The sequence below is a fragment of the Tasmannia lanceolata genome, unplaced genomic scaffold (assembly GCF_043159265.1).
Source record: "Tasmannia lanceolata isolate RefF3 unplaced genomic scaffold, GAP_Taslan_0.1 ptg000012l, whole genome shotgun sequence".
Lineage (NCBI taxonomy): Eukaryota > Viridiplantae > Streptophyta > Magnoliopsida > Canellales > Winteraceae > Tasmannia > Tasmannia lanceolata.
In genome coordinates this window covers 10652517-10673832 of record NW_027518689.1, presented here as the reverse complement: position 1 = coordinate 10673832, position 21316 = coordinate 10652517, and the positions used below count along the sequence as shown (strand labels likewise).

General features: G+C 38.4%; 1 protein-coding gene across 2 annotated transcripts in view; it reads right to left on the bottom strand.

The window, feature by feature from the left end:
- Positions 1 to 21316, bottom strand: part of LOC143887615 (phospholipid-transporting ATPase 2-like) — a 158117-nt gene that overhangs the window by 96452 nt on the left and 40349 nt on the right. For both annotated transcript variants that reach the window (XM_077391717.1, XM_077391718.1), the window contains 4 exons: positions 12275 to 12441; positions 8673 to 8777; positions 5725 to 5822; positions 5498 to 5640 (listed from right to left, as the gene is read on the bottom strand). In XM_077391717.1, coding sequence (XP_077247832.1) covers positions 5498 to 5640; positions 5725 to 5822; positions 8673 to 8777; positions 12275 to 12441 — 513 coding nt within the window. The remainder of the gene's footprint in view (positions 1 to 5497; positions 5641 to 5724; positions 5823 to 8672; positions 8778 to 12274; positions 12442 to 21316) is intronic.

The window sequence follows — 21316 nt, the reverse complement described above, 5'->3', positions numbered from 1 at the left end:
AACTCAGGATGAACAATCTGTTGCTGTAATTGCAGATAAAACAGCGATAAAATGGTTGTCACAACTACAGGATAAAAGAAAAACAAAGAAACACCATAGATCTGTTAAGACTCGATCCAAATTGATGAAAAAACACAATATGATGTTCAAAAGACAAGAAAATGGATGGAAATCAGTATTTGATATTGAAACTGTAAATATAACAGCAAGAAAGAACTTAGCTCGACAGTGAACTCAAGCTGAAAAGAAGAAGAGATGAAGGCCTTTGAATTTTTAGGAATTTCTGTCTAACTTCATTCAAAGTTCTTCCCTTGCAAGTGGTAAATCTCTCTTCAAACTGTTTACAGCCAGAAAATTATCGAATTTCTTCAAAAGTCTATCAAAAGTCCCCCAAATGAATGCAGTCCTCCCCTATTTATAGTGGGCGAGCAGCTCCATTTTTCCTCCCAATTTAAAAATCAAATTTCCCTCCCTTTTACACTTAAAACATCACTACAAAGCCACTCATTTACTCTCTTATTACAAGTATACCCCAACAGATCAAACCCCTTACTTCTTACTATTTACAAAGGATGCCATCCTTACACAACACACTACTTGTCACACCTACTACCCTAGGCCCTTTTGCTCTTTGGCAGAGACCCGGTCCACATCAGTCCTCTAACTCAAGACCGTTCTCACTCTCTTCATCTACTTGTTCTGCCAATTTAGTCTGAGGATTGAACGTCGGATCTCGACATTCTGATAATCAATGACTAGATTCAACACATTTGAAATATTTGTAGTTTGTGGTTTGGAGAGATTTAGAGAAAATAAAAAGAACCTTCGTATGGTTTTCATTGATTTGGAGAAAGCGTATGATAGAGTTCCCAGAAGTGTTATGTGGTGGGTCCTTGAAAGAAAAAAAAAAGTGCCTACTAAATATGTTGATACGATTAAGGAAATGTACGATGGAGCAGTAACTAGTGTCAGAACTACGGATGGCAAGTCTAGTGAGTTTTCAATTACAATAGAACTGCACCAAGGATCAGCTCTAAGACCTTATCTTTTTACTCTAGTTATGGATGAACTTACGGAGGGTATCCAGGACGAGGTGTCGTGGTGTACGTTATTTGCAGATGACATAGTATTAATTGACGAAACCAAAGCAGGAGTTAATGCTAAGTCAAAGTTATGGAGAACTACTTTGGAATCCAAAGGTCTTAGACTGAGCAGGACTAAGACAGAGTATATGGAGTGCAACTGTAGTAATGTAAGGAGGTGGGGTGACGATGTAGTAAATATGACCGGACAGGAGGTACCTAAGAGGGATATCTTTCGCTATCTTAGTTCAATCCTACATAAGGAAGGAGAGTGTGAAGAGGATGTTAACCACAGAATAACAGCAGATTGGTTGAAGTGGAAACATGCTTCAGGAGTTCTGTGCAATCGTAAAATACCTACCAAGTTGAAAGGAAAGTTTTATAAGACGGCTGTGAGGCCAGCCATGTTGTACGGCTCAGAATGTTGGGCCACCAAGAAGCATCATGTGCATACGATGGGTGTAGCGGAGATGCAAATGCTTAGATGGATATGGGGCCACACAAGGTTAGATCGAATTAAAAATGAAGACATCCGTAAAAAGGTGGGGGTGGCACCAATTGAAGAGAAGATGAGAGAGCACCGCTTAAGATGGTTTGGGCATATCCAACGTAGGCCTTTGGATGCTCCAGTGAGAAGAATTGACTCGAGCCAAGTTGATGGAGTAAAAAGAGGTAGGGGCAGACCGAAAACAACTTGGGTAAAAACACTGAGGAAAGACTTGAGGGCTACGAACATAACAGAGAACATGACCTTGGATAGGATAGAATGGAAGAAAATGATCCATGTAGACAAACCCAACTAGTGTCAGGGGTAGACTTAGTCAATTTGAGCCGGGTAGATCCTTTCACCTTCTTCATGAAAATTTTCTAAAAGATTCATTAGTCGATCCCAACTAGTTTGGGAAAAAGGCTTAGTTGAGTAGAGTTGTGGTTTGGGTCATAAAAGTCCAAGACCAGCACTCCACCTTACGACAGATGGCCTCATCACCATAGTTTTCAGAGTGGGAAGCGAGTGCGAGATGCGTTGCGGGAATCGAAGGCGGGAAGCAAGGAATTTAGAAAAGAGAAAGTGCAGGAAGCAAAAAGCTCTAAAGAAAGTAAATAGAAAATATGTGAGAATCATCATTGAAAGTCAACATAAAGCATGTAATAAGCCCCATTGGAAGCGAACAAGAAATACATGGAAAGAATAGGATTGTAATAGGTTAGGGTGGAAGGGTTAATATAGGTATGGATTACGAGTAGAAAAGAAGACTTCACGACTAATAGGAATTATAAGTTGTAGGAATTCAAAATTTCACAAGTTTTATTCGTGTATATTTAATGTTAAGTTTTGGGAAAAAGATCCACACAATTTTCATTTCAAACTTAAGATGAGTTTTCAAGTTTTAGATGCACTCTTTCTTTAAATACGTTCCTTCAACATTCAAACGGAGAAAATATTCTCTCTTTTTTAATGTTAAAAGTAGAAAATATTATTTTAAGAAGAAAAAATCACCTAAATAGAAAGCGTACTCTTAATTAAGAGGAAACATGTAGGAATCAATTGGGAAGTGCGCTTCCCCTAAATTTGGGATGCGAGAAGAACTTAGCTTCCGAAGCGAGTTTCCAGGGAAGCCATGTTCCCATCCAACTAGGAAGTTTCCGGTAACTATGCTCATGACTATACTCTTACGTGGAAGAGTAGAATTTGGGTGACGATCAGCCAATGTGATAGCGGATGGCCAATGATATGGCAGATGGCCTTGCTAAAGGGAGGGGGGTCCAACGAGGTGATACCTCTGTGGCATTTGATGAGTCCCGTATAGGGCCTTGTGATACTCTTGTCTAAGTTTTGTATCTTTTCTTCTTGTAGTTGTTATTGCTGTATGCTGGGACATCTTGTCCCTCTCTTCCAGTACGCTTTTACCTCTTGGAATAAAATCGTTACCTTTCAAAAAAAAAGTAGGATTTATTACTAACCATAGGCCCTCTGTTAGATGAGCTAGGGGGGCCTCCATCTGCGTCTCTATGTTGAGAATCCCGAGCCAGCTTCTCAGTTTTCAATGTAAATCAAAATGCATCGTCAACAGTGAATAGTATAGGAAGGGAGTCTGACTCCTAGAGCTAATAACATATACAACTCAACTCAACTAAGCCTTTGTCCCAAACTAATTGGGGTCGGCTAGAGCTAATAACATATCCCGTTAATAAATCGAGCAGTGGCTTGATCCTTGTCTTCAATAATACTGTTACACATAGTCAAGAGGTGGAATTCTTTCATGTATTCTCTCACGGATTTCGCTCCTTCGTTAGGGCCGAATAATAATCGGTAAATAGTGACCCTAAAGTCATTTGAAAGGTATTTGGTTTTTATTGTATCTTTCATTTTAGCCCAACTATGAATTTTGGCCTTATCTCTTTGAAGTCGCATAGACTATATTTGTTTCTACCAAACGAGCGCAATGCCATTAAGTTTCATAGTCACAAGCTTAACTTTCTTATCCTATGGGAATTATTTCCATTCAAAGATGTGGTCGACACTATCGACCCACTCGATGAACTCATCAAGGTCGAGGTGACCCTTAAAATCCCCAACATCAGCATGAGTGTTGTCTCAATCTCTTTAAGGCTCGCATGAGACTATCCTCAAAGTGGGGTCAAGGCCCATTGTAGAAGCATCTCGGCCCTTTCAAAGCTCAAATTCATCAACTGGATCTGACCAACCTCAGAGAAGTCTTAAACCTCGACTACCGGCCTCGCCTGCCACAGGTGAATAGAACAGGTGGGTAAGCCCCAGGGGTCATAGCACATTCGATGGGTATTATCCCTATATGCTCACAGATCCGGATCAGTTCGTCCTTCTCTTTTTTAATGTTATCAGTTCGTCCTAACTATAGGCCAACATGTTAGAATATTGTGGAAAAGGGGGTAAGGTGAGTCATATGGTGACGTGGACATGCCCCACATCTGGACTAAATAAAATGCTATAAAATCAAATAAAATACTACCTACAGGAAAAATAACACGTGTCCAACAAAATAATCAAGAGAATGACTAAATCTAATGGCTGAGATGGCTAGATCACATCAAAGTCTTGTTGAACAATTTAAAAGCATGCCCTTTTTGTTGCCATCTAGAAAATCGAATCCTTAGGACATGGGATTTAACAGTCGTGATCGTGGGTTTGTAGTCATGGGCGGTCATCTCAAATCAAAGAGTTGTATTGTTAATCCTACTCAGGGAAGCGTTCCTTGAATGGATCAAGTTCTTTTTCTGCCCTTGGAAGAGAACCAGAAGCCGCCACTTCAAATCAGACATTCAACTGCTCTTGCGTATGGTAGGCCAGGACACCAATCGGACTACTGCCCAAAGAGTAAGAATCAGAATATGGTCATGAATGAAGGATAGAATGCCGAAATTAAAAAAAGGACACTATGATGAAATGAGGTATAATCGTCGAACTATAGATATGCTGAATGAAAATCTAAAACATGGAGATGTATAAGGAGAAATTTGTAGTGCATCGAATGATTTATTCCCCTTGTACCACTACCATGAATGATAATTGATTTAGCAGTAAAAGAAAGAAATCATGCAATCTTATGCTTAATGAAGGTAGCTGTGAAAACATGGAGAAACAATCAAAACCATAAAAGATTGCAAGGCTAATGCATGGTGGCAACTAGCAAGGGAAAGAATAATTCTTCACTGTGCACAATGAAAATAAGATGAAGTCGAGACATGACTCATTTTCCAGTTCAGAACAACCTTCCCTCTTCTGACTGCATACTAGATCCATCTAGCCTTCCCTTAATGTCAGTGTTAAAGTATAAAAAAAGATTAAATAACGCCATCTCCAACAGCTTAAGCTTTTGGAGTAACTGGTTGTTTCACATGCTATCAGAGCAAAGGTCCTGAGTTCAAACCTCCTTGATTTCAAGAGTTCAAACCTCCTTGATTTCAAAAATCCACATGCAATGGTCAAGCCAAAATTGGGGCCACATGTGCCACATGTAGGCCAAACCCAAAAGAGGGGCCACACATGAGGGGGAGTGTTAAAGCATAAAAAAGATAAAATAACGCCATCTCCAACAGCTTAAGCTTTTGCAGTAACTGGTTATTTCAGAGTCAGAATCTACATTTAATACTTGCAAACCTATTTTCGTATCTAAACAAAGGATTCATCGTTTTCGTTTTTTCATTCTACAATACCCAAGATTAGAGGGAATGAATACTTCCTCATCCATGAAATCCCAAACAATCAATATGGAGTTGTTCCATCAGCCAAAGTGTCAAAATTTTGAAAAAACCACAAACAGAAAATCATATATAAGGGGCTTTCATGGTGCAATAGAGAGAAATAAATTAGCTAAAACACTATATTGATAACAGAAAGGTAGATATCTCCATTGATAAAGCATGGAAAAACAGACCTTTCAAGGCATCCCCACTTTCATTTCCGTAGAATATCCCATTAATGCAGCATCTTCGGAAGATCATTCTATTCTCGGTAAGTGTCCCAGTTTTGTCAGTCAAAATGTACTCAACTTGTCCCAAATCCTCACTTATTGCTGTGCTGCAAACATCCAACACATCTTGCCCTAAAAATTATGACCAAAACTTGATGAATATCTCAAATGCATAGAAATTGCTTTCTTACTTTGTTGCATGGGAAGGAGTAGTAGTCTCCTCATCATACATCTCCTCGTCCCAATCAATGAATTTTGCATACAAACTCTTTACAAGGTCTAAAGATACCTGCCACAAATACAAATTCCTCTTGAAACATTTGACATCGAGATAAAGTTACCCTACTAATTCAAATAGCCTAGCCTAGGAAACGTACAAACCCAAAGAATCCATGGAACTCAACAGAGACAGTAAGAGGCCTCAATTATATAAATCTATTCAGTACAAGATCCCTAATAAATCGCTGTGAAATCTGATCAATACAATATTCATAAAACAAGGATTATGCAAGATTTGTTGAGGTCGTAAAATAAATAAAAAATGCCACTAATTACAGCTAGTTGGCGTGATGCTCCATCATGGACAGCTCACAATGAATTATTTATTGCAAAAAAAAATGAATAGGAAATACATTAAGGAAAGAAACATTAAAAACCGTAGGTGGTCCAAGTGCTACCTGGACACTTCCTAATACAACACGAGACTCTTACTAAGCCTTTTTTTCTCTTCTTTCATTATGTTGAAAATTTTCACTCCTAGGGCTAGGACACAAGACCGCCTCCACATTCATGGTATTCAAATTATTCATGGGTGAATCTCTCACAAATTAGTGTTTGGTTGCATTAAATTCATGTAGGTTATGTTATCTTGAAAGAGTTATTTCATGATTGTCATCATCTTTTAATTGATCACTAGTCTAGATATTTATAATTGCTCTTGACCAGAACTATGTTAATATTTTCCATAATTACCTCTTCATTTTTATTTTTCCTAGGCTCTCTTATAATTTATTTATTTAGAGAAAAGGGTTCCTGCAAACGTGTGCAGGTAAGTTACCTGCACACGAGTGCAGAAACAGGGTGGGGACCACATTTTTGTGGAGATCAAAACCATTCATTTGGAAGGCCCTTCCATGGATAAGGTCTGGCCTAAAAATCAGCCCCATTGGATCGTCCTAACCCAATCAAAGGTGGGAGGGAAAATGGACAGACACTATATGTCTATGTTTCTGCCCATTTTTCCCCTCCACAAATGGCAGGGATAGGATGATCCAATGGGGCTGATTTTTTGGCCACACCCTATCCATGGAAGGGCCTTCCAAGTGAATGCTTTGGACCACCAAAAAATATGGGCCCCCACCCTGTTTCTGCACTCGTGTGCAAGGTTTTAAATTTCAGTTTCGGGGTAATTTCGAACCCCACCAAAACCGAAATTTAAGCCGAAATCCCGAAATTTCGGCCGAAATTTGGTAATGGGCGACGAAATTTTGAATTTTTGGGCTGAAATTTCAGTAATTTCGGTTGAAATTTGATAAAGGATTAAAATTTTATTTTTTTCCCTGCAATTTCGGCGAAATTACGAAATTCCTGAAATTTCGACCGAAATAAGTTACATTTCGGAAATTTCGGATTTCGACCAGTTCGATTTCGGCCTTGGGCGAAATCCGAAATTTAAAACGTTGCTGGTGTGCAGGTAAGCTTACCTGCACACGTGTGCAGGAACCTTTTCCTCATTTATTTATCTATTTGCAATAGAAATGTGCCCATTGCTACATTTTTGGAAATAGAGATGCAATATGCTTCGAAAGGTGGCACCCATAACCACCCATCTAAGTGTATTAGTGGTGAAAGTACAACGATAAATTTTTTAAGAAAGAAAAAGGACTGTTAAAGTATAAAAGATAAATAACACCTTTCTCCGGAGAAGTTGGTAAGTTAACATGGTATCAGAGCCAAAGGTCTCGAGTTCAAACCTCCCGGATGGCAAAAATCCACATGCGATGGTCGGCCCAAAGTGGGACCACATGTGCCACGTGTTTGCCAAGTGGGCCACACATGTGGGGGAGTATTAAAGTATAAAAGATAAATAACACCTTTCTCCAACAGCTTAAGCTTTTGGAGAAGTTGGTAAGTTAACAAGGACTATTAGAGAGAAACCAAAAGGCAAAGGGAAAAAACAAAGTTGGCCACAAAAGGCCACCTGGCCTAGAATCAGGCCCAATAAAAGACTATTATAATGAAGAACTTGAAATCTTATTACATAATTCTGATTTTCATCTAAAACGATAGGTTGCTAACTCCAAGTTCAAAATGTGACACAATAACAAGAGAATTAAGTATTTATTTTGGGTATTCAAGCTAATTTATGGATAAAGAATAAAAAATTGAGAGGGTCTCAAAGAAAACGAAACTCTTAAGTTGATGAGCAATGTCCATATATCGAGAACATCTATAATTAGTATAAACACAACATATAAAGAACCCTAGAGCACCCAAGAAAAAAGGTAAAGTTTGTTTAAGAACGTAAAAAAGTACTAGAAACACCAGGAATAGAAAAAACAATTGAAAAATAAATATCCTATATTAGATGCGTCAAACCTATTTTAATAACAAGAATGAACCTATACCTCAAGTATAACATTTTATAGCAAAAAATTATCTTAAAAAGTATAAAGCACAATAATAAGCTATTTTAATACAAAATTGGATCTCCCATTCCAGGATAATAGGTGATGAAGTCATGCAGATTGGTTAAAGGATTTTATATTTCTGTGAGAAAGCTGCTTATTTAGATATTTTTAAAACTACAAGACTAGATAATTGATAATTTACACCATTTGTAAGTCGAGTTTAATTGGGATGTAAATATCCACATCAGGGCCTTAATAGTTAGACACATGCACAAAACCTTGAAATTTAAATATTTAATTGGGATCCATAATAGTTTGAAACACGATACATATAGAATCTGTCTAGTGAGTACTTGGGATTTCAATAAAGAACCCTGGTCAGCCTACACTAATTTCTAAATTGGGTCAAGAATTTAGAATATGAATAAAGATGCAAAATCATAACCCATAATAAAGTAACCAAGTAGCTTAGAACAACAATGAAAAATATAATCTATGTAGCTTCTTACCTTAATAGATATAGGGATCATGATGGAACATAAAAGCTCAAAACGGAGAGGGATAACCAAAAGTTCGTACCACGGTCCTTCCATTGGATAAAAAACATACCATTGCTACAAGGAATCAGAAAGTGAGTATTAGGCCTAACTATCAAATGGCAGAAAGGTACTAAGTAAGGTACTAAGTGATGCGAGGTTAAGCCAGCTGTAGAAAAATTGTAGCTCAACAGTACCAATGAAAGACATCTCGATTGATAGAGAGAATATTGAAAAAGCGATAGTAAATTCTGATTAAACAATCTTCAATGAAAAAAAATACCATGAAAGCAATAAAAGCTAATATGATGAACTTGTGCACTACAACAATAACTAAATTTCAGAACTTCCAATCCAAAGTCAAAGCATATGGAGTAACCAGTGAAGTAAAGATGTTTCAATCAAAATAATTCAACAATCCACCAAAGTATTTCGCTACAAACTGTTGAAATGATCCATTAAGAAGCAACTTTGTTATCGTAAAATAATAAATTATTTAGAATTTGGAGCCCATTACTGCAATGGCATATGGTCCTTAATGATAAGAGGACTATGCCTGTGCATTAGCATCTTTCCCCATATAACCAAATTGCACCTGATGTTCTTGTAAACAGTCCAAAACCTCCTCAAACACATCCACTAGAACACAAGGGTCTCCTGAACTTATCTACCTGATCAAACTGAGTCCCCCTCAATAACTGTTAGGCCATCTAACATAAAGATAAGCATTTCAACCCCATGTCTAAGGGCCAAGCCCTCGACCTTAGAAGACCCCATCTCTAATGATTCCCTCTATGCCAATTGGACCAAGATTGCTCTGACGAGAACCATCAAAGTTCAAGTTGAATTTCCCTTGTGGAAGTGGGTTCCATCATGGAACAATTCTCCTTCTAGGCTCCAAATTGCTCCAAACTATGTAGCAGTTCTACCATATCCTAAGAATCCAAAACACGTTACCTTGGTAGATCTTCCATAGCAATGCACAGTCCAATGATATCCATGATGCTTCATTGACGATGAATGAGGTGATTAGTGGTGAGGATCTTTCCCAGCCCTTTCCAACAAAATCTGATAACTCCAGGAGGTCCACATATGATACAAGGATTTGACTGAGAAATTCTCACTTGGGGCCCACATCAACACCCTCCTATCCCTTCGCTGTCTTCTAGAGAATGTGCTGTCTAGAGTCTTTGCCACACTGACCACAGATGCGACCTCCAAATTCAAAGAGTCCCTTCTTAAAGGAGTCAGAACCAAGTTCCCACGATCAGCATATAAGAGTCCATCATCGTGCTGAATAGGTTACTGAAATATTCATTAGTTAGATGTTTTGTTTGACTATCACTTGAGTTTTATGGTTTTACTCTCTTATTTATGTCACTAAGTCATACGCGGATTGATGTAATTTCTGAATTGTATTACTTGAGTCGATAAAATAGGGTATGACCCACGAAGAGAAGTACACTATAATTCCAAGAAATTTTTCTTCTCCTTCCTTTCTTTGTTCTTTTCTTCTTCTCTCTTTCTTCTTCCGCCTTGATCGTTATTAGTTTCTATATGGTCTCAAAGCAGGATAAGATCCAACAAATCCAAGATCTACCTCCTTTTTGTTGTATATACTGGGTAGGGATCATCTGATACCACTTATGGTGTTCAGCAACCATAAAAAAACGTCTGATAACCATACACAAATGTCCGACAATAATCAAGAAATCATAATAACATCCACAATTTTATTTTCTTTTTTAAAAGCAGGCAGTCAACAATCCTCCCACAAATAGAACAAATCTAGAATACTATAGCATGAAGGAATTTATTACGAACAAAAACCACCACAATAACAAATAAATCTTATGTTCTTACACAGTCATCAAAAGAACATAAATAGAACGGAAATACTGATGCAAGTGCCAAAACTATCAAAAGAAAATTCATCACAAGGATATTCCCAAAAATAAAATAAAATAGCCCAAAATCCAGATCTAAAGGAAACAGCCACTCAAATTCTCAAATATTCAACTGGAGAAGTGTTTTTTCATCTGACATTCCACCGAGTAGGCCACAGGTTGTCGGTAGGTCCCTCGGAGGGATAGCTCAAGCTTAATTATGACGGAAGTAATAAAGTATCAAAGGAACTAATATCATGAAAGAAAGACGGTTACCAGTTAGACTAACTTGGACCCTAATGGTAGGGTTATTTTGGCTTATGCAGGTCCAAGTAGATATTATCAAGCTATCGATGTTGAAGTCAAAGTTGCTCGATTTGGGATAAAATGGCCTAAGGCTTTTGGTTCATCGAGTATGGGTGCAGGGCAAGTTGCACGATGCAGGCTGCCAGGAGACTTTTAAGGATTTCTAGAGAGATGGAGGCAGTATGCTCGCATCTACATAGAAGAAAACTTTAGGTCCAACAAATTAGTTTTGGATCCTTTGTAACGAAGTAACAATTTGGGGTAAAATGGCAAGTGGTAATATTTTATGTGGTTTTGTATTTTAGGCATATAATGCCTTCTCGACATTGACATCTTCTTCTCGTTATTATTTTTTTTCGTTGTGTCTTTTCTTTTTCAAAAAAATCATCTACACGAAAAAAAGGGACCATACAAGTGTTTTTTATATGAGTTCAATGAGAAATTTTGGGCCAGCCAAGATCAGTGTCTTTGAAAACCATGCAAGCCACATTTTGTGTCTCCAAGAACAATATGAGTTAAAGACTACCTAAATTGAACCTAGATCCATTCTGAAATCACTAATTCAGTGCAAACCGAATAAAAAGGCTAAGTGTAGTAGGGAACTCGTACAATGCCATTATCCGAGCCTTGAGAAAAAGCATGTGACAATTAGAGATTCACCTACATTGTCGACGAGATACTAGATTTGGTCAAAGAAACATGTGTACTTATGTCATATTGGGTGTGATGCTAATGAGGTAGCAAATTATGTTGCGTTCAATGGTGTTAGAAGTAGTGGGTTAATCCACAAACCTCTTGTACTTTCCCTATTAATTTATTAATTAAATGGTCACTTATCAAAGAAGAAGACAGAAAATGCACGGTGTGTCGAAAGAGTGTTTCTGGTCGACCGACCAGATAACTTATCTGGTCCGTCGCCAGAAATAGAGTGGGGCCTGCGTTGTTTGGGTGATCCAAACCATTCATTTGTTGAGCCCTGGCGTAGATAGGGCGTGCCCAACAAATGAATGGTTATTTATCTATATTGTGCTGTTAATTTTAAAACTCCATAAATTGGGCCCCACTCTATTTCTGGCGACGGACCAGATAAGTTATCTGGTCGGTCAACCAGATAGAAGTGAACATATATCATAGGTAGATAGTTTAGATGAGAACTAAATAAAAGTGAATATATAATTTGTAAAAACGAAGATCAACCACATCAGCAAGAAGTGGTGGATAGTTTAAGAAGATATATGCTCACAAAAAATCATTGAATAAACTATGTGTTCCATTAGCATTACAAGCAGAGATGTAGAAAATGCACTCATAATGTAGAAACCAATACATTATTATGTTCAAAGAATGAGATTAATCTTTATGAAAGACCAAAATGCAACAAACCTTTCGAGCTTCAGTATCCTTCCAGACATTACCCGCTATGCCAAGAACAATAACAACCACTATTTGGAACAAAAATATTGCTCCAGTCAACTTGTCAATCATTGCATCAACAGCAGTAAGTTTTGGTTCTGGAATACCTCTACTCATGCCCAACTTAGTTTCATTGCCTGAAAATAAGATTAAAAAAAAGTGATAACCACATGAGTCCCACACTAATAAAATTTAGCATACATTGCAAAATATGACCATGGGCTTTTTGCCGATAAGCCCAAATTCAGCAAAATAAATCCCAATCATTCATTGAATATTATTAAATGTCCAATAGGTAGACATTCTTGAAAAATATTTCACCAAACATTTTACTCACAAAAATGCTTTCTAACAAATTCCAAATTACAAAATTTTGGCTAAAATCTTTGTAGCTCCAGTGTTCCTTATTCTAAAAACATTGAGGTTTCTGTGCGAATATATTTGTTGGAAAATAAAAGGTTTCCATAAGAATATATAAATAAAACTTTCTGGCAACAAAGCTCTTTAAAGTTAAAAGTATATTTTTCAAAAAAACAATAATAATAAATAGTCTAATCTATGTTAACAATAGCTTCTTGGGACTTATTGAAAATATTTTTTAAAATTCACACTTATTAGCTAAATCGTTACTAGGAACTTATAGGTAAAAGACTCCAACACCAAAGCAGAAAATAGTTGGATTAGCTTGTCACCATATGAGTTATTCAAAGGAACCTTAATACTCATAAAAATGGATAATCAGTCAGGCCATCAACTCAAATACAATGAATATAAACAGAACCTAGATAAAAGTTTACTATGGGGTTGTTCAATGTATAGACAAATAAGAAACGTGGTTCAAGCACAATCTTGTTTTAAAAGAGTACACTATTCAAAATGTGGAGCATCAATTTCCATTCATATTCTGTTGTTTTCAGGCCCAATAATGTTCCATATTTATAGGCTATGCAAGCCATACAAAAATTAAAGAAAGACTCATTATCCTTGTTACAAAACAACTCCTAATTTACAGAGCTATTACATGGACTATCCCTACTACAAGCAAACTAAGACTCTTCAAACCCACAAGGACACCTAATTCATCATAGAAACTAGACCACTTAAAGTCCCACAAATACAAGGACTCTCTTATATTGCGATGTAGCAACTCAAGTGATTAATTACAAATAACTAAAAAATGCCCCTTGTCACTTAAGATTTTAGTTATAAACATGTGGGCCCTATTTTAAGCACCTACAACTTCAAGAAACTAAGTGATATTGGTGGAAAAAGACCATGGAACCCCTCATGTAACTTAAGAGACTTAAAAGACACCGAAAGGACACTTAAATAAGAATATAGGCCCTAGGACGGTCTACATCGTACTCTCCAACTTGAAAAGATTCGACCCCGTCGAATATAATGATCTGCATGATGGAGGGAGTTCAATTGAAATCTTTGCACTCAAGTCTCATACGATTGTCCTTTCCATCAAACAAGTAGCTTGGGACATATCTTTTTCCTTAGATATGTGACGCTTGCTCGTGCTCTCCCAATTAAATAGTGGAAATTCGGCAAGGGTCCAGACACTATATCGGTAACTCCATTGAGCATATATCGACAAAAGTATTATCTTGGATTTGAACATCTTCTCTTACCGTAGATTCTCTTTCGTTTACTATGACCATATTCAATTAGTGTCCACGGGCAAACTTTTGATGGAACCAACTCTGAAGGATGATGGCCATGTTTTGAATCCTTACGTAATATGAGCAAGCCACGTAGTGTCGAAATTATTGTTGGATCACCAGTGCAGCTCTCGTTCATTGATTTTGTCAAACTACCAGTTACTCCAAAAGCTTATGCTGTTGGAGAAGGCGTTATTTATTCTTTTATACTATTACACTCCCCCTCACGTGTGGCCTCTCTTTCTTTGGGTTGGCCTACACGTGGCACATGTGGTCCCACTTTTGAGTTGACCATTGCATGTGGATTTTTGACATCAAGGAGGTTTGAACTCAGGACCTTTGCTTTGATACCATGTCAAACTACAAGTTACTCCAAAAGGTTAAGCTGTTGGAGAAGGCGTTATTTATTCTTTTATACTTTAACAGATTTAAATAAAGTGACTGTCTCGCTGCCAATCCTCTCATACGAGCTTGGAACTGGATGATTGAAGATAATTGTCTTCTGTATTCTAGCTTGTCCATGTACATTCGCCAAGTTTCCTAGATCTTAAAACAAGATAATTTTATTGCACAAGCGTTGGCTTTCTTGGATATATCCTCTTAAATCGTTTTAGCCAGTAGCATTTTCATTCCTAAAAAGTCTTTCGAGTGAACTTTTCAAAAAATTGATCCCTCGTATCAATCCAACGAATGGTTTTCCCATTACGTGTCATTTCTGCTTCAATGTTATTCCTCACTCTAAGGCACGCCAAGCCAAATTATCTTTGTAATGCAAACCATTTGATCATCGATAGGATTATGCACCGATAAATAATTTTCCATCGCTTCTACCTAATCAAGACATTCTCATTCATTAACTCCATAAAATCATGTTATGACGCTAATCCCCATAGTGAATTGATTACAATCCATAGCCTTGAATCTTTCTTTTTTTTTGAAATGGTAAGCCAATTGTATTACAAGAAAGGGAAGACCGAGAAAGTCCCCCTACAAATTACAAGAAAGGAAAAATACAAATAGGAATAAAACATTACAAGAACCTCAAGGAGGCAAAAAATCAAACCACTCCAAACCCATCCTCTCAACCCCAGATCTAGCCAACGAATCCGCCTCGCTATTAGCAGTTCGGCGAACATGATTGAATACAATGGAGGATCCCTCAACTAAATCAAAAATTTCATCAAATAACGACCAAAATCTACATGGTGGTACCACTGATCCACGCAACCATTTGATCACATATTGAGAATCCCCCTCCACAATAGTAGAGTCAAGAAGCTCTCTGTCAATCCGTTTAATTCCTTGGTATGCCGCTCTAACTTCTGCCACATTTGAATCTAGGCTTAAACAGACTCCCCTCTATGATCGCGGCAAAGGCCACCAATACCCACCGACCCTGGATTTCCCAAGCTCGAACCATCAAAATTGATCTTCATCAACCTGAAGGAGGAGCTTCCACTTTTGAACAATCTGTGAACGAATCTCTCAAGTGAAACATACCTCCCTTCATCCCTCCCACAAATCAAAAGAAGAGACAAAGCGAAAGGTAGGTAAGCTCTTCGCCCATGAGATGGTAAGAGCTATGGTCTTAATGAATAGTTGATAGGGCGATCAACTGGATCCCTCAAATACCCTTGAATTTCTCTCCTTCCATAACACCCACCAAGTGCAAGAAGGCAAATTTTCCAAAGCATCTTACCCTTTTTCTTCATTGGCACCAACTCCCAACACAGAATCACATCTGGGATAGAAGAGGGGAACACCCAACAAATACCAAATCTCGCTAGAATGTTACCCCATACTTCTCTAGCAACTTTGCAATGGATAAAAAGATGGCAAGCCGACTCTCCATCTTCCAGGCATAAGGGGCAATGATCCACCCTTATGAAACTAGGGCACGCCAAGCCTTATGCAACGAATCCACCCTTATGCAACGAATCCATAGCCTTGAATCTTTCCATCATAGCCCTCTATTTCAATAAGACATTCGAACCGAGGCTCTAATACTAAATTGAAATGAAACTAGCTCTGATGACAAATTGATGTAATCTGGGGTTCAGAGATTACTTTTCTGGGAAGAGCGAGAAAGAGAAAAGAATCAAGGATCAAGTTCAATAAGGGAGAAAGATAGGGTAGAAAGAGTAGCGTTTTATGAACACAACCACAAAGGGTGAAGAAGTTAAAGGAAAAAAGGAGGGGAAAAGATAAATGGGACTAGAAAGATATAAGAAAATAAAGAGGGGATGGAAAAAACGATGTAAGAAGAGAGAAGGATATGGGTGTGTCGGCTTATAATCCCAACCGAGAGGGGATGGGCGCAGAGGAGAGGAAAAGGATATGTGAAAAGAAATAAAGAAAGTTAAGAGTTTTGGGATAGAAAACTGTCAAAGAAAATGATGTAAGAAGGGATAAGGATAAGGGCGCATCAGATTGGAGAGGGGGTGAAGGGGAGAAGAGAGAAAAAGGGCAAGTGAGAAGAAAGAAAGATAAGAGTTTAAGGATAGATTTCAGCATGTTAGGCGACCTTGCTAGAGATGAAGTAGATAGAGCGGATTTGGAGTTTTTTTATTTCTTTCCTCCTTGAGGATTTCTTCCTATTGTATGTATAATCTCTTTATCCTTCCTCTTTGTATCGACCACCTCGGTCATGGGGCTTGCTCCTTTTTACTCACTGAATCAATACATTTGTTTAACATTCATAAAAAAAAGGATAGAAAATTGACCTAATATGAAGCATAACACTTCAGAAAAAAGACATCACACCAAATAAATATATGAAAGCATCAACTTTCATTCAAATTCAATTATTCTATGGGCCAATAGGCCTTCCATATCTGTACTTCAGAAAAAGACATCACGCAATCCATATGAAAATTGAAAAAAAAAAAAAATGACTCGGAATCATGGTTGTAAAACAACTCCTAGTCTAATTAGGACTCCTATTATACTTAAACTATTAACTCTTGATTGAAATAAAACTATTACATAGACCCTCCTTGATACAAGTAAACTAGGACTCTTCAACTACACTAGGACTTCTAACTCATCATAGAAACTAACCCACTTCAAGGCCTACAAATAAAAGCACTCTCTTTGCAATGTGAGCCCTTGTAATCACTTAACAACTTAAATGATTAATTACAAACAACTTAAATGCCCCTATCACTTAAGATTTTTGTAATAAACACATGGGCCCCATTTTAATCACCAACAACTTTGCGTGGGTGGGGGGGGGGGAGGGGTTGGGGGGAGAGATTGCGGTACCCCTCCTATAACTTAAGGGACTTAAAAGACACCTAAAGGACACTTAAAAATAAGAATATGGGACCTTGAATGGTCCCCATAAAATTCACTACTTGTTAAATTAGATTGGGGAAACTTTCAGTCAGAATGAGATCCTGCGCCATCTATCCAACCAAAAGAGGGCACTTTCCGCATTTCTAATATTGCATCGGATATTTAAATTTACTTGGTTAAACACTTTTTTCAAGAGCTAAACATTTGAGACCCCTGATTTCCCCACAATCCTGGACGGTTGTTAAACAATCTCCACAACCACTTTGCTAATAGAGATCTATTTTGGAATCATATGTTCTTTTGACCAATGCCTCCCACATGTTAGGATGGCAAGTCAGGCTCCAATTGATTAAGTTGATTGTTCTTGAAGTTGGAGAATAATTCCATGGGAAATATTTTTGTATCCTTGTGGAAGCCGGTTTTTTCCCTCGCGCACAGGACGGAAGGGGATCACCACATCGGGTTCTCAAGAAGTGTTAGTTTGAACTGCGTTCTTGCGGACTCAGGACTGAAATCCTAACTTCGCAAGAAAGAGAAACTCAGAGTCGACACCTAGGTTAGGGCCTAGGACCTGTGCCTGTTCTTTCAATAAAATAAGTAAAGATACTCGAATTTCGTTGGAAGAACAGCAACCAAAGGGGTTCTTTTGCTCTGGGCCTAGAACCTTATATTTTGCTCTGTTTGCTTTAAGGCATGGTCCTTACAGATATCTAGGTAAGGGTTATGGTTACAATCAGGGAAGGTGTTAGGCACCCTTTTTGCCCGGATGAATCCGGTCTCTTAACTTAGATTGGCATTTTCAGAAGAATATAACCAGGATAACTTATCCTTTTATCCTTTACTTAAGTTATGCTTAATTCCATGATGTAAATAAAGGTAAATTTACAAAAAAGTCGAAAAATAAGCGGCAGTTAACCTGATCGATGTCGTAAATTGTATACGGTTCTCTGAAGACCTCGCAACTAACTCACGATCAGGTTAACTTAAAACTAACGGAAAAAGACAGTGCAGAAAGAAAGGTAGAGGGATTTATATCATAAGTTCCGGGGGCAACGTGAGCCGGAGATCTTATAATGTCACCACGTCGCACCTTACTTTGAAATTACAGAAAGTAAAAGAAAGGTAGAGGGATTTATATCATAAGTTCTGGGGGCAACGTGAGCCGGAGATCTTATGATGTCACCACCTCGTACCTTAGTTTGTAAAGGAAATTACATAAAGCGGTTAAATAAATGTAATTTTACCAGCAGAGAATTTGGCAGCGTAATCACGCTGTTTGGAAGGGAGGAGTTCTGAAATTGTAGAGATTTCGGCAGCGTAACGTCGCTGTATTGGAAGAAACTTCGGGCTTGCCAAGATTTCGACAGAACAACAGCGCTATTTAGATAATAGGGCGTTGGGTTCTCCAAAATTTGGCAGCGCAACGGCACTGTGTTGGCGAAGGAGGCTCCGGAGTTGCAGAGAAATCGGCGTCATAACGGCGCTATACGGCTGAAAAAACTCCAAAGTTGTCAAAATTTTGACAGAACATCGGCGCTACTATTGAAAAGTAGCTCGTAGTTCTGCGAAATTCGGCAAAACAACGGCGTAAAAGTAAGGACATTGCTCCGAACCTTCGGAATTTAGGCAAAGTGCCGACGCCCGGTGTGAGCAGCCTAGAGTTTCTCTACTTTCTCTCTTCTAGAAAATAAAGTAAAATAGGATTTTTTCTGAAATTTTTGCAGGGGTTCGGTGTATATAAGAAAGAAGGGAGGTGAAAAATCACCAAAGGGGGAGAGGGGGTGTAAAAAAACAAAAAGAAAGAGGGGAGAGAGAGAGAAAAAAAAGATCAAAATCACTTACCCCCTAGAGTTTCTCTACTTTCTCTCTTCTAGAAAATAAAGTAAAATAGGATTTTTTCTGAAATTTTTGCAGGGGTTCGGTGTATATAAGAAAGAAGGGAGGTGAAAAATCACCAAAGGGGGAGAGGGGGTGTAAAAAAACAAAAAGAAAGAGGGGAGAGAGAGAGAAAAAAAAGATCAAAATCACTTACCCCCCCCCCTCCTATTTATAGTTTCGGGGGGGGGGGGCGGGGGTATGCCTTTGTAATTTCCCCCCAATTTCACTGGTTTCGTCCCTAGCGAAACTGGATGACATCATTTTTGGGGTTCGAAAAGTGGTTTTTCGTCTTTTATTGGGAAATTTCGAACGCCAATAACTTCTCCGATTGAATTCCGATTCGCACGTGGTCAGGTCCGTTGGATTCCTCGCTCCGGGGAGTTTCCAATGAATCTAATATTGCTTGCTTTCGGGAAACGAGGTGTCATTTGGGTAAAAACGAAAGTTTTTGACCCAAAGTTAACTTACCGATTGAAATGCCGTGTGAAAATGGGCTTACCGGTTTATGTCGTAAAAGGCAGGTGTTGTGTAAAACAGGCTTTTCGATTGCCAAGAAAGGCGGGTGCTGCGTAAAAACAGGCTTTTCAGTTGCATTTCTAAGATAACACGGTTTTCGAAAATCATTTCCTTTTGCAAAATACCCTAAAGAGAGATTGAAAGAAGCTGAACTGGTGCTCTGGGACTCGTCATAAGGTTCTTTCTCGCAACACCATCATTAGTACCGTCTTGACAAAATTGGGTGTCTACAATCCTCTCAATTCTTTCAGCCACAAGATGGGGATCTGAAACATAGAAAGGTAATATGTCAAGATGTTAGAAAAAGTTGACTTTAAAAGTAGAAAGGTAATATGTCGAGATGGTAGGAACAGATGACTTTAAAAGGGTAATCCTCCTAGAAAATAAAGGTATGTGCTAGTTGCCATTATAGTTTCCAATTTGACTTAATCCACTCAATCACGGGGACCAAGTCGTGTAGACTCAAGGCGCCTTCCTTTAAAGGGAGCCCAAGTTATTTAATACAGAAATGAGATGCCTCAAAAACAAGAATTTTGACAATAGAGTTTGCCCGAGCATCATAAATATGAATCCAAAAAACAATGGATTTTATTGATCTTTAGACATGTTGTCTCTTCATATAAGAATCTAAAATAGTCCCTGAGCGTGTACCACAGGAGACAAGGACCCAACTTCAAAGCCCTTATCCTGATTTGGCATGAGAATGATGGAGGGCCCACATGAGCGATTCCCTAGCTAATGGGGGTATGTCTTTCGCCTTAGTTGTAAGGGCGGTTTGTACTTTATTATTAAGTCCTTTAAGTGATCCAAGGGGGACCACATATACTTAATTCACTTAGGCTATGTTTGGTTGGGAGGGGGTGGCTCGGACAGTAGTGGAATAAGAGTCAAAAGGGAGACAGGCATTTTTGATTTGTCTAGAATTACCTAGGTTGTTTGGTTGCACCGCATATCCTCAGAGTGGGAGAATAAGTAGGGGTGTCATTATCAATATAGGAAGAGAAGAAATAGAGAGGGACGAGAGAGAAATAGAGAGCGCATCATTCCCTAGAAAATTCAACCAAAATTATTTGCTTTTTGAAGGATTTGCTTTAACAGGGGTCAATGAATCCACATCATCAGACAAGTGATTATTACATAGGAGACATCCAAGGGAGTCCAATGCTATTTTGGCAAACAAACATGGAATGGCATGCCAAATCCAAGCCAAATTCCGACGGATGCCGAGCTTTTGTGCAACCAAACGAAGCCTCAAGTCATTTAACTCATCATATGGTTACAACATTTGGGAGAGCCCTTCCTGATGTTATTCAGATTGAGACTCCTACAGGAAACCATACCCAAGTCATTGAGTATGATTGGAAACCTTCGGCCTGTAAGAATTGTAAAGATTTCAGTCATGACTCTGCAAGATGTCCAAAGATATCCCAAATGCAAACCTCTACAGGTCAACCTACAAAAGTTTGGAAACCTAAACAGGTTATCAGAGAACATTTGCCTCCTCCGACCACCCAGAATTCTCCACCTTCCCCGGAAGCAGTTGGTAGACCTTCTACCTCTAAAGAATGCACTCCAGTTCAAAATGCTCTCATCCTTTATAATCCTTTTCACGCTTTAGATACCTCAAATAGCCTCCCTGATCATAATTCTGATG